Source organism: Serinus canaria, chromosome 26 (assembly GCF_022539315.1).
Source record: "Serinus canaria isolate serCan28SL12 chromosome 26, serCan2020, whole genome shotgun sequence".
Classification (NCBI taxonomy): Eukaryota; Metazoa; Chordata; class Aves; order Passeriformes; family Fringillidae; genus Serinus; species Serinus canaria.
Genome location: NC_066339.1, coordinates 5,988,921 through 6,001,839, shown reverse-complemented (window position 1 = coordinate 6,001,839; position 12,919 = coordinate 5,988,921). Strand labels below are relative to the sequence as shown.

Below are 12,919 nucleotides of genomic sequence, written 5' to 3'. Positions count from 1 at the left end.
ACATAATTTGGGAAGTAATTCACAGCACATCCCTGCAGGGTGCAGGAGTCTGAGCCGGGAACAATGCGCTGGAGCCTTCACCAGAGGAGGGAGGGAGGGAGGGAGGGAGGGGAAATGAGCCCGGCCCCAGGCCAGGGGCACCTGGGGACCTGGGGACCTGTCCCTGGGAAAGGCTTCCTGGGGAGTATGGTGACACTATCGTATCCTGTGGTATGATATTGTCACCTACGGTGTGATACTGTCACCCTTGCTATGATACTGTCACCCACGGTATGATATTGTCCCCCACAGTACAATACTGTCACCCACGGTATGATATTGTCCCCCACAGTACAATACTGTCACCCACTGTACAATACTGTCACCCACTGTACAATACTGTCACCCACAGTACAGTACTGTCACCCACTGTACAATACTGTCACCCACAGTACAATACTGTCCCCCACAGTACAATACTGTCACCCACAGTACAATACTGTCACCCATGGTCCTGGCTTCCCTCACCAAGATCCTGGAGCCGCTCCCAATCCCCAGCGCCGTTAATCAAATGGCACTGGTGGCTCTGGTCCCAGCACTGGTGGCTCTGGTCCCCAGCACTGGTGGCTCTGGCCTGGCACTGGTGGCTCTGGTCCCAGCACTGGTGGCTATAAAAATTCTTTCAGCCCCAGCCCTGCCATTTTCACGGGGTTTTTGAACCCAGTTGCACAAGGTCCAGTGAAATTGCACCCCCAGCACTTGTTTGGTTTCTTCGCCGTCTTTTGTAAGTTCCCCTGCTTAATTAGGATGCAAACAATCCCAGGGTAATGTTTAATTAATATTATAAAGCAACAATGGGATGATTAAGCAAGTCTGGGCAGCTGCTCTTTATGCACAGGACATGTGGCACTTGTTGGGGGCGAGCGTGTCGAGGAGAAATCCTTGCACAGATCTCTTGGTGCAGTTTTATTGCTGGTTTTAATTGTCTGGTTCAGGCCTTTTCTCCTCTTTGTGCTCGCTGAGGCAGAGCAGGGGAGCCGAGGTTTAACTCAGTCCCTTGTTAATTGCAGTGAAAGCTTTGGGCAGCCCTGCCCAGCCTCGAGGGCTCCCCAAAGAGCCAGGCCAAGCCTGGGGCAGTGAATGCCCCCAAACCGGGCCAGGAGCAGCCCCTGGGCACCCCTGGAGCACCCCAGGAGCAGCCCCTGGGCACCCCTGAGCCGTGCCAGGAACACCCCGGGATGGGGGCAGGCTGGGAGAGCCGTGCCAGGAGCAGCAGCACCCGCTGGGCTCCCCAGCCAGGGCAGGGCTGGGATGGGGGCAGAGATCACCTCCCACCCCTCAGAATCCAGGGAGGGGCTGGAGGGACCCTCCAGACCCCGCTGCACCCCCTGCCCTGGGCAGGGACCTGCTCTGGGCTGGGACGTGCTGCTCCAACAGCCCCAGGGCCTCGTGGGGGGTGCTGGGCTTGGGGCATTTTCTCTTTGGAAATGAATTCTCTGCAGCCTCTCCGAAGGCTGTGCACAGCCTGAAGTAATTGTGTTTGCCTTGGGTTCAACTCTTTTGGCACTTTCTAAAAATAAACACTTGATTTCTTCTCCTTCCCGTGGAGCTGCCTCTGCTGGGAGCAGAACCAAACAAACTGGTAAAAATTAAAGGAAGAGGGAAATCCAGCAGAAGGGACACGAGATGGCAACAGCACAGCCCCGAGAGTCTCAGGATTATACAACCCACAGCAGACCGTGGCAGAAAAATCCAGGGGATGGTCCTGGGCCAGCTCCACACGCTGGGCATTGCCCCTCCCTCCCTGCTCTGCCCTGGCACAGATGGGGCAGAATCCCAACCCTGAGGTGCTCCAGGGCAGCAGGAGCCCAGCCCTGAGCCAAGCACCTGCAGCAGCAGGACCTGGGGAACTCTTCACCTGGCACAGTCCCTGAGAGCTCCATCCCTGGCCCTGACCCCCAAATTCTGCAGCTCCAGGGGCTCAGTCCCACCTCGGCAGCAGGGGAGACACCCAGGAGCCTTTTCCTCCTGCCCGAGAGCAGCTTCTGCTCTGACTCATCGTGTCTCATTCACCACCTCACACTTGTTCAATTATTACTTCAGCCCGCTCTGGGAAGCTTATCTCACACAAAATCCTTCTCAGTCAAGCCCTAAACGCTGATTGTTTCAGAAGGAAAGGGCCACAAGCTGCCTGTTGGCTGCTAATCAGCCTCTGCAGGGTGGGGGAACACCCTGAGCTCTTCAGGCAGCAAACCCAGGTCCTGTTCCTGCCCAGGCTGGCAGGGAAGTGCCTCCAGCTGTGCCAGCTGCTCCTGGCACAGCGAGCCACAGCCTGGCCTGGATGCCCAGAGCCCAAGGGCAGCACTTGCTGGGTCAGCCAGCAGCCCTGCAGAGGGATTTGAGGGAGCCACGTCCCCTGTCCCAGGAGCTCTTTAGCCTGGATCCCTCTCCTGGGCAGGCTCTGCACTGCTGACACCCTGGGGAGAGGGGCACAAGGGTGCTCTGCTTGTTCCCACGGAAACCCCTGCACATTTCTAACCAGAGTTCAGAACACATCTGGCCTTGTTTGCTGCCAAACCTCAGTGGTTCTGCCCTGGGTGACATCGAGGGTGAGCTGACCCAGGAGCTCAGGCCAGGGCAGAAACCCCCAGGTGTGCAGGTGCTGGCCCATCACAGGATCACCGAGGCTGGAAAAGCCCTCTGAGATCAGGCCCAGCTGTCCCCCAGCACTGCCAGGGCCACCTCTGCCCCACGGCCCAGGTGCCACATGCCCTGGAGGGCTGTGGAGCTCTCCCAGGGTTGGATGCTCCATCCCCGCTGAGGCTGGGGTGGCTCCGAGGCGCTGCAGCTGCAGCTCTGCCACATCCAGCCCTGCCCTTTGCTCCCCTGTGCCTCCCCTGCTCCTGCAGATTATCTGGGGCTGGAGCCGCTGTCGGGTCTCCCTCATTTCAAACATCATTTATCACACAGGATTGTGCTGCAGGGGCTCCTGTGCAGTCATATTTAATATCATAAACTGCTTCAAACAAATGATTTCTCCCGTGAATTTAAGCCAAACTGACACAGCAGCTTGCCACTTCTCATTTCCAAAGCTAAAAGGGAGCTGGGTGGAGGATGTGGATGTCGGCAGCCCCCAGAATGTCACAGCTGGAGCCACGGGCAGGGGGAGTCAAGGTGCAAGGGAGCTGGAGCCAGTTTGCCCCAGGACTTGGAGCAGCCTGGAGGCAAGGGGCAGCAGAGCTGCAACACTGCTCCCTTTCCCTCGGCTCCCCCACCACACACCCCAAACCGGGGTAAGGAACTGGATTTCTGTGTAAAACACCTGCAGGGAAGAGGCAGCCTTAGGGATCGCCTCCGTGGGGCAGAGGACTCGGCTGGGGGCTGCTGCTCTCCTCGGGGTGGTTCTGGAGGAGAGCCAGGGGCCCCTCTGGTTTCTTGGCTGGAAAACTCCTGGAGATCAGAGCTGGGAGCCGCCGGCAGCGCCCCCGAGCCGGGCGGTCCCGATCCGGGGCACATAAAGCCCCGGTGTCCCTGCCCAGCCCGGGGGCCGGTAAAGCCCCGGTGTCCCTGCCCAGCCGGTAAAGCCCCGGTGGTCCTGCCCAGCCGGTAAAGCCCCGGTGTCGCTGCCCAGCCCGGGAGCCGCTCCCCGCTGAATCTGCGCTTTGTTGGTGCCTCTGGGCGGCGGCAGCAGCTGGCCCGGGCTGGGCACCCGGAGCATCCTCCCTCCCTCCTTCCCTCCCTCCCTGCTGCACAAGGGCTCCTTGTGCCCCGAGCCGCCTCCGTGCCAGCCCGATCGGGGCTGGGGCATCAGGGAAATGCCGGGGATGTTTGACCTCGGCCAGGGCTGGCCGTGGGCTCCTCTGAGGCACCCCCGGTCCCCATGGCTCCAGGCCAGGGCTGGCAGGGCCCAGCCAGGACAGGCACCTCCAGCTCTGCTCCCCAATGCTCCAAAATCTCGGGCAGAGGAGGAGGGTTTCAGTCTCTGAAGAGCATCCTGCTGGAGAGGGGTCAGAGGATCCAGGAGAACGTGGGTGATGGGGTCCCACCACAGCAGGAACAAGCGGAGCTCCCTTGGGCAAAGGGAGGACAAAAGGCTGCTTTCAGTCCCAGGACAGCACAAACACTGCCTCCCCATTTCCTGGGATCAGGAGAGCTCAGCCACAGGGGCAGAGCTGTGCCAGGGCTGCTGGCAGGCTGCAGCATTGGCAACTGGCCCTGGCTGGGGGCTACTGAGCCCAGAGCCCCCCACTCCTGCTCCTCTCCCTCTTCCTGCACAGGGTTTGTCTCCAAATTTGGGGAGTTTCCTTCCAGGAAGAAAGACAGAGCTGTGGCTGAAAGCCAGAGCACTGACCAGCTGCTGCAGGGAAACCAGTGCCAGGGCCCAGCCCCAAACAGGAGGGTGGGGAGGATTCTCAGCCCCAAACAGGAGGGTGGGAAGGATGCTCAGCCCCAGCCAGGAGGGTGGGAAGGATGCTCAGCCCCAGCCAGGAGGGCTAGCACGTGCTGGTTATTCATCAAGTGGCACCTGGGCCTCTGGAAAATCCAATTTCATTCCTCAGTGCCTGGTCCTGGCGAAATAAAGAACACATTCATTAGTTTTGGTGATTTTGCAAAGGTTAATGGTGACTTTAACATGAATTTTCAAGTTGCTCTGGTGGCTGCAGGATGCCCACGTCAGCCACTGCAATGGCAGGAACGCAGCTCAGAGCCAGCTGAACAAACCTGGATGGGAGCAGCCTGGAAGGTCTCCCTGTCACTTGGGTCAGCATCAGAGCCTGCACTTGAACCTTCCCAGTGGGGCAGGACGTGTGGGATCATTCCAGCCAACCCACACTGCAGGGAGGGGAAAACATGGCTTCAGATACCTTTGGAAAGTGCTGGAAGTGACCAGCACGGGCTGGAAGTGAGAGCAGCACATTGCAGGGACAGCCAGGGCTGTCTCTGGGGGAACTGAGCACATCACAGAGGAGCTGGATGGCTCCAGGGGCTCCAGGGACTTTTTAAATGTGCCCCTTTGCTCTCAGCAAAACGTTCCTGTGCTCGGCTGGGCTCTGGGAGTTTTTCTTTTCCCCTTTCTTGAGGACATTCTGCAGTGAAGTCGTTTTTAACCCGGTGAGACATTAACCACCAAGTGCTTCAGGACATTTCTGCCTGACCTGGCTCTCCGGGGCAGAGCTGCAGCTATTGTGCTAAAATCCATTAAAGAAGAACTTTTTTATTTTTTTAATCCAGTGAGAAAACGAGCGCCCCGTGGGAGGCAGAGGGGAGAGGAGAGGGCCGGGAAAGATCCCGAATTAGAGCGATGGCAGCGGAGCCCTCCCAGCCCTGCGCCTCTCCCACACTCCCATCTAGCGGCAGCCTGGGCTGGGGAGCGCTCCGCCCCTCCTCATCCTCATCCTCATCCTCATCCTCATCCTCATCCTCATCCTCATCCTCATCCTCGTCCTCGTCCTCGTCCTCGTCCTCATCCTCATCCTCACCCTCACCCAGCCCATGTGCCCCCCTCACCGCTCACTCTGTGCCCCAGTTTGTACAAGAGACATCCAGCGATCGCCGAGCTCACTGGAATTACTTTATTGCTAAAACATTTCCACATTTCAGGAAGGTAACCGAGCTGCCAGCACGGCGCTTCTGCTCCTTCTGAAAGAGGAGCTGCACAGGTGGCTGGAAGAGAAGCAGCTGAAGGAGCTGTGCTGGTGCTAGTGCTTGTCAGGAGGCAGATGTTGTCATGTCATCCAGATGTTTGCATCCAGTCCTGCTTGGGCTCTCTGTGACTCACCAGCTGCAGCAGGAACAGTTTAGGAAATGAGGAAATGCTGTTCCAGAAACGGCTCCCCTGGTTCCCCAAGAACTCTGCAGGGAGCAGGAGCACCTCTGCTCTCATTTCCATCTGAGGCAGCAGGACAGGGCCTGTGCTGAGCTCCCTGCACAGCACTGACACCCCCCTGCTCTCACCCCAGGAGGGGCTGGGGTCCCTCGGGCTCTGACCTGCACACAGAGGATGGGGCACCCACGGGCATCTCTGGATCCTGCTCCTTGAAACTTCATAAACCACAGGGGTAAAACACAAGGAACAAACCCAAATGAACAGAAAACCCCTTCAGCTGGGCAGGGACCAGCAGCCAGAGCTGGGCTTGAAACTGAGGATCGTCCTCCAGGGCAGGCAGAGCTTGGGCTGAAACCAAACCAAACCTGAGCACAGCAGAGTCACTGCACAGAGCAAACAGCACAGGAAATATCAGAGGAAACCCCTGCAGCAGCACCACCTGTGAAAGGCCAAGGGAAACCCAGGAGGTGCCTGCTGTCCTTTGGGAGGGGGGCACTGGGGCACCTCAACACAACCTCTGATCCACCAGGATGGAACTCCCAGAACAGGGAGCAAACCCAAAGGCTGGGAACGGTAACAAAAACACAGAAACCAAAATGAAAATGTACTAAAATTTAATCATTCATAAAAGCTGTAATTTAATCTGTGACAGTAAAACACGAGAAGCAATATTAGAGTTGGTTTAGTATATTATATATTTTTGCTTTTAAAGCCATAGAAATCAGTTATCCCAGTTTTTTTCCTATAAAAGACCCATTTTTCCAAAGCATTATGCACAAACATTTTTAATTAGAATACAATGGCAGAATGAAAATAATGATATTCCGTAACTTTTAAATATAAAATGAAGTCAATGACTCAAAAAGTTATTTGTTGCAGTGAGTTCAAAGGGAAATTTTGGATAATATATATCTATAGTTATAGATATAAAATATAACAGTGGAACGTTTTTAGTGCTTGATGGGGAGAAATTATGATAAAATGGTCAATATGAATTTTAATTATAGTAGCAATCTCTAACATTTGAAATGCATCCATGCTCCTTGGGATAATCATATGCTAGAGTCAATTATATTTATTTTCACATCTGTTAATTGCTATTGCAAAGGAGGAGGAATATTGGCTTTAATTTCCAAGAGATATACACAGAGCAACTGCTTTTTCCAGGGACTGTGTGCAAACCATTTTAAGATCTAAATTCTTCCCGTAGGATATAAAAAACAGGAGAAGCTTCTTCCGATATGTTACTCATTTCCATAAGGTTCTGAAGTTGGGAATGCTGGCACTTTCCACTTAGGCAACAGTTCTTCATTCCTGCAATCTGGAGAAGCAAAAGAAAACAGAAATAAAGATGATGGGGAGACGTTTCTTCCTCTGCTGGTGCCACCAGGGACCTCCGAGGCCAGAAAGCCACGGGCCCACAGGCAGCACAGGAGCTCCTTTTTCCCAGAACTCGGGGCTGTTCCTAGGCACAGAAAGCAGGAGATTGTGGAAGTGTAACTCTGTGTTTTATCAGGGCCAGAGCAGTGCCAGCCAAGTGCCAGCCTGCTGCCCCAGCCCCATACCAGCAGTGCCCGCGGCCAGGGCAGGGGCAGGGCAGGGCAGGGCTGAGCCTGAGCAGCACAGAGCACAAGGCACACAGCCCAGAGCAGAGAGCACAGAGCACAGAGCACAAGGCACACAGCACAGAGCACAGGACACAGCAGAGCACAGAGCACAGAGCACAGCCCAGAGCACAGGACACAGCACAGAGCACAGAGCCCACAGAGCACAGCACAGCCCAGACACAGCACACAGCACAGAGCCCAGAGCAGAGAGCCCAGAGCAGAGAGCACAGCACAGAGCCCAGCACACAGCACAGAGCACACAGCCCAGAGCACACAGAGCACAGCACAGAGCACAGCCCAGCACAGAGCACACAGCACAGACACACAGCCCAGAGCACAGCCCAGCACAGAGCACAGAGCACAGAGCACACAGAGCCCAGCACAGAGCACAGCACACAGCACAGAGCACAGAGCACAGAGCACACAGCACAGAGCACAGAGCACAGAGCACAGAGCACACAGCACAGCACAGAGCACAGCACAGAGCACAGAGCCCAGCACAGAGCACAGAGCCCAGAGCACACAGCACAGAGCACACAGCACACAGCACAGAGCCCAGCACAGAGCACACAGCACAGACACATCCCAGCCCAGATCTGCTGCCCCCAGGATCCCCCTGAGCTGGCACAGGCAGGAGGCAGAGCTGGGCCAGCACCCAGTGCCCCTCCTCTCTGCCCCAAATGGGGACATTTCTGTCCCAAACCTGGAGCTGCAGAGCTGCAGTTTCCCTCCAGGGCCATGACAGAACAGCTGTGAGCACACAGAGCTCCCTGCCAAGACACACAGGAAGATTATTTATAGCTGTGTCCAGTGTGCTTTTTGGTTGGGTTTGTTTTGGGGTTTTTTATGCTTGTTTTGGTCTGGGTTGTTTTATTTTTTTGATGTGCAGCCTTTTATTTCTGTGCCACTGAACCCCATGTCCCTACAAAAGCAATTTGTAACTGTCCCCAAAGGTCCCAGCACGGGGACAGCAGTGGCAGCAGCAACATTTATCAGAGGATAACCAACATTTACCAGAGGATAACCAACATTTATCAGAGGATAACCAACGTTTATCAGAGGATAACCAACGTTTACCTGGCTCAGAGCTGCTGCATGATGGGAGTCTAAAGCAGCAGACATGATTTCTTTTTAGGCTTCTTCTTTTCCACTGGTGTTTTTCTATTTATCTGTCTGACCAGGTCATAAAAGATCTGCAAATGAAAAACACAAGCTGAAAACCCCAAGTGATAAAGACACAAGCTGTCAGAACTGAGGCAGGCTGGGGAGCTGACAACGCTCTCCTGGTGGCTGCAGTTATGAAAATTCAATGAAACTGCTTGAATTTATTAAATGTTTCTCAAGCAGCTGCTTATGGAGGAAGAAACCCAAAGCTCCCATCAGTGTGCAGAACACAAGGGAGCTGGAAACTCAGTTTATCAGCAGCAAAGCCTCCAGAAGGGCCGGGCAGTGAAATGGCAGCAGTTTCCTTGCTGTGAGAAGCGGGAGAAAATCGGGATTAACAAAGGGTTTTTAAGCCAGGCACAATACCCTCGAGGATCCCTGTCTGCAGAGCCTGCCCCAGCAGGGAGGGGACAGCCCTGTCCCCTGCTGGCCCTGCCAGCACCTGCCCTGAGCTCCCATTCCCACTGGGACCACCCCAGGGCCCTCCTGCAGCTGCAGAGCTTGGTCAGTGCTGCTGCAGGGAGTTGGGTTCCCAGCAAGACTCAGCCCATTTATAGCAAAATGAGCTTTGCAAAAATGCTTGGAGCTGGGTCACAGCACTGAGGAGAAATATTTCAACCTTCAGAGGGCTCCACCCTTGTCCTTGTTTATTTTTTCCCCTTCCTGGAGTGGCTGGCAGCTCACAAATTCTTGTTGAGTCCCAAGAAATTCACAAGACAAAGAAACAGTTTATAACACACTGTAACAACTGAAATTGGAGATTTTCCTTTCTCATGGATTATTTCGGTGCTAGTACTGACTGTGAGTACAGCCATCTGCAACAAGGTTTCAGGAATGCCACCATCCCTAAAAAGAGCCTGTGTGGAGGAAGAGCATCTCAGAGGTCACCAGAAGGTCATCTGGATTAAAAGCTTATTATCTGAAAGCTTTGATTCACATGCAGCAAATGCACGTAGGAATTCATCTCTCTTTACCTGGATTTTAACAAATTTAGAAACTCCAAAAGTGGTGGGAAAGCAGGAATAAACCCCAAAAGAATGCAAATGCCCCCCCAGCCCAGGAGCCAGCAGGACAGAGTCCCAGAGCACTGAGCTGCTTCATTCACAGTTTCTCCCTTTGATTTCCTCAGCTTTTGTACTTTTCACAGCTAGGAAATATCAGCTGGCAGGAAACCAGAACACGAAGATCACAAGGAAAGCAGAAACTCATCCTCCAGATAAGCACATTCTTCCCTCTGCTCTGACCTCCCTGGAGGCTGCAGCCCCAGCAGGGACAGGCAGGATTCCCACCCCAGGCTGTGCCCCCCAGACCTGGGAATGCTCCCAGCCCGGGCTCTGGCACCTCCCTGGGCACCTGCTGCTGGCTGGGCTGCTCCTTGCCCATGCCCACCCCACTGCAGCTCAGACACAAATCCTCTGCTGCTCTGAGCCCTGGGCAGGCTAATCCCAGCCCCAGAGCTGGGGCTCCCCTCCCTCCCAGCCCATCCTGAGGCTGCCAGGGCAGCCTGGGCCCAGGCCAGGATCCCGCTGCTCCTGCTTATCCCCCAGCCCTGAACGGTCCCACTTATCAGCTGGAACCAGCCCAGCTCTGCTGCACGGGGTCACCTCAGCTTTTGTGCCTGGAAACTTGGCCTCTGGCACAGGCAGATAACTCCCAGCACAGAACAAAACCTGGAGCCTGACGTGCAGCAGAGCTGCCTCAGCCAACCCAGGGCCCCAGAGGAGGAGCACCCAGAGCACAGGGGTCTCACTTAAACTCAGGGACTGCTTAGGCCTGCGTTTAGGCATGGTTTTAGCAAGCTGGGGGCTGTGAAGAGGCATCTGCAGCCAGAAATGCAAATGCTTCTAAGCCAACCCCACACCAGACAAGGAGCACAAAGGGGCATCACCCACGCTGGGAACGGCAGCAGTTATTGTGACAAACATTCTCTCCAGATAAACTTTATCTGAGCTAAAAGTCACCCGGCTCAGGGCCCTCTGCTGCTCATGGCCCCTGGGAGGGAATGTAAAACACCAACCTGGGAAGTCACCCTGGCCCTGCAGAGAAAAGGGAGCACATCCCTGAGGCAGGCAGAGTGCCTGGTGCACGGCATGGCTCCCTTCCCCGGGCTGGGAGCCCAGCTCACCTGGAGCTGCCCCTCACCTGGAGCTGCCCAGCTCACCTGGAGCTGCCCCTCACCTGGAGCTGCCCCTCACCTGGAGCTGCCCCTCACCTGGAGCTGCCCAGCTCACCTGGAGCTGCCCCTCACCTGGAGCTGCCCCGCTCACCTGGAGCTGCCCAGGCTCACCTGGAGCTGCCCCTCACCTGGAGCTGCCCCGCTCACCTGGAGCTGCCCTGCTCACCTGGAGCGCCCTCACCTGGAGCTGCCCGCTCACCTGGAGCTGCCCGCTCACCTGGAGCTGCCCCGCTCACCTGGAGCTGCCCCTCACCTGGAGCTGCCCCGCTCACCTGGAGCTGCCCCTCACCTGGAGCTGCCCCTCACCTGGAGCTGCCCCGCTCACCTGGAGCTGCCCCTCACCTGGAGCTGCCCAGCTCACCTGGAGCTGCCCCTCACCTGGAGCTGCCCCGCTCACCTGGAGCTGCCTGACTCACCTGGAGCTGCCCCGCTCATCTGGAGCTGCCCCGCTCACCTGGAGCTGCCTGACTCACCTGGAGCTGCCCTGCTCACCTGGAGCTGCCCCGCTCACCTGGAGCTGCCTGACTCACCTGGAGCTGCCCCGCTCATCTGGAGCTGCCCCTCATCTGGAGCTGCCCAGCTCACCTGGAGCTGCCCCTCACCTGGAGCTGCCCCGCTCACCTGGAGCTGCCCCTCACCTGGAGCTGCCTGACTCACCTGGAGCTGCCCCTCACCTGGAGCTGCCCCGCTCACCTGGAGCTGCCCAGCTCACCTGGAGCTGCCCTGCTCACCTGGAGCTGTCTGACTCACCTGGAGCTGCCTGACTCACCTGGAGCTGCCCTGCCACCTGGAGCTGCCCCTCACCTGGAGCTGCCCCTCACCTGGAGCTGCCTGACTCACCTGGAGCTGCCCCTCACCTGGAGCTGCCCAGCTCACCTGGAGCTGCCCAGCTCACCTGGAGCTGCCCCTCACCTGGAGCTGCCCCTCACCTGGAGCTGCCCAGCTCACCTGGAGCTGCCCCTCACCTGGAGCTGCCCCTCACCTGGAGCTGCCCCACTCACCTGGAGCTGTCTGACTCACCTGGAGCTGCCCCGCTCACCTGGAGCTGCCCAGCTCACCTGGAGCTGCCCCTCACCTGGAGCTGTCTGACTCACCTGGAGCTGCCCCGCTCACCTGGAGCTGCCCAGCTCACCTGGAGCTGCCCCGCTCACCTGGAGCTGCCCAGCTCACCTGAAGCTGCCCCTCACCTGGAGCTGCCCCGCTCACCTGGAGCTGCCCCGCTCACCTGGAGCTGCCTGACTCACCTGGAGCTGCCCAGCTCACCTGGAGCTGCCCCGCTCACCTGGAGCTGCCCCGCTCACCTGGAGCTGCCCTGCTCACCTGGAGCTGCCCAGCTCAGACACACAGGGCTCAACGCCTCACTCGTGGGAACACAGAACAGGAGGTGCTCACCTCATTTACGTTGATTTTCGACTTTGCAGATGATTCTAGAAAGGCACAGTTACACCACTGTCGTGCTAAGTTCTGCCCCTGCTCTTTGCCCACGACTCGCTCTTCCTCCAGGTCACATTTATTGCCAACCAGAATCATGGGAACCTGGAGAGGAGCAACAGGAGGAGAGACCCATCAGCAAGGCCATGGCAGGGAGCTCTGTGCTGCTGAGGAGGGGAAATGCAGGGGGGAAATGCAGGGGGGGAATGCAGGGGGGAAAATGCAGGGGGGAAAATGCAGGGGGGAAAATGCAGGGGGGAAATGCAGGGGGAATGCAGGGGGGAAATGCAGGGGGGGGAAATGCAGAATGAACAATGAACCCAATAAAAACCAGGAGACAATGATGAAGCGGCTCTGCCCCTCTCCAGTGCCTGGCACAGCTGTGGCCCTCTGAGGTGTCCCCAGCAGGGACAGAAGGAGGTGTCCCAGGCCAGCCTGGACAGGCTTGGAGCTCCCTGGGCTACTGGAGCTGTCCCTGCCCATGGATGAGCCCTGAGGACCCTCCAACCCACGCCACTCTGGGATTCTCCAACGCCTTCAACAAGGGAACAAAACCCCCCAGAATCTCTCCTGGCAGCCCAGGTGCCCCTGCAGGGTGCCAGGAGCTGCCCCAGGGCTGTGCCCTGCAGAGCCCAGGGCTGGCACACCTGGGGCTCTCTCCCCTGCTGGGCCAGCTGCAGCTGTGGCTGGCAGGGCTGCTGCAGGGCAGCACCAGGAGTGCCAGAGCCCAGCAGC

General features: G+C 57.1%; 1 protein-coding gene across 50 annotated transcripts in view; it reads right to left on the bottom strand.

Annotated features, from left to right (window-relative positions):
* Positions 1-6,403: 6,403 nt before the first annotated feature.
* RAP1A (RAP1A, member of RAS oncogene family) overlaps positions 6,404-12,919 on the bottom strand; it is a 29,709-nt gene continuing 23,193 nt past the window's right edge. For 2 of the 50 annotated variants that reach the window (XM_050985007.1, XM_050985057.1), the window contains 6 exons: positions 11,941-12,289; positions 11,575-11,718; positions 11,356-11,484; positions 10,971-11,283; positions 8,491-10,738; positions 6,404-7,127 (listed from right to left, as the gene is read on the bottom strand). In XM_050985007.1, coding sequence (XP_050840964.1) covers positions 12,104-12,289 — 186 coding nt within the window. In that variant the 3' untranslated portion in view covers positions 6,404-7,127; positions 8,491-10,738; positions 10,971-11,283; ... (1 more) ...; positions 11,575-11,718; positions 11,941-12,103. Of the gene's footprint in view, positions 7,128-8,490; positions 10,739-10,970; positions 11,284-11,355; positions 11,485-11,540; positions 11,719-11,773; positions 11,812-11,847; positions 11,905-11,940; positions 12,290-12,919 lie in introns of all 50 variants that reach the window. The other 48 variants (XM_050985049.1, XM_050985027.1, XM_050985033.1 and 45 more) reach the window with 48 other exon arrangements.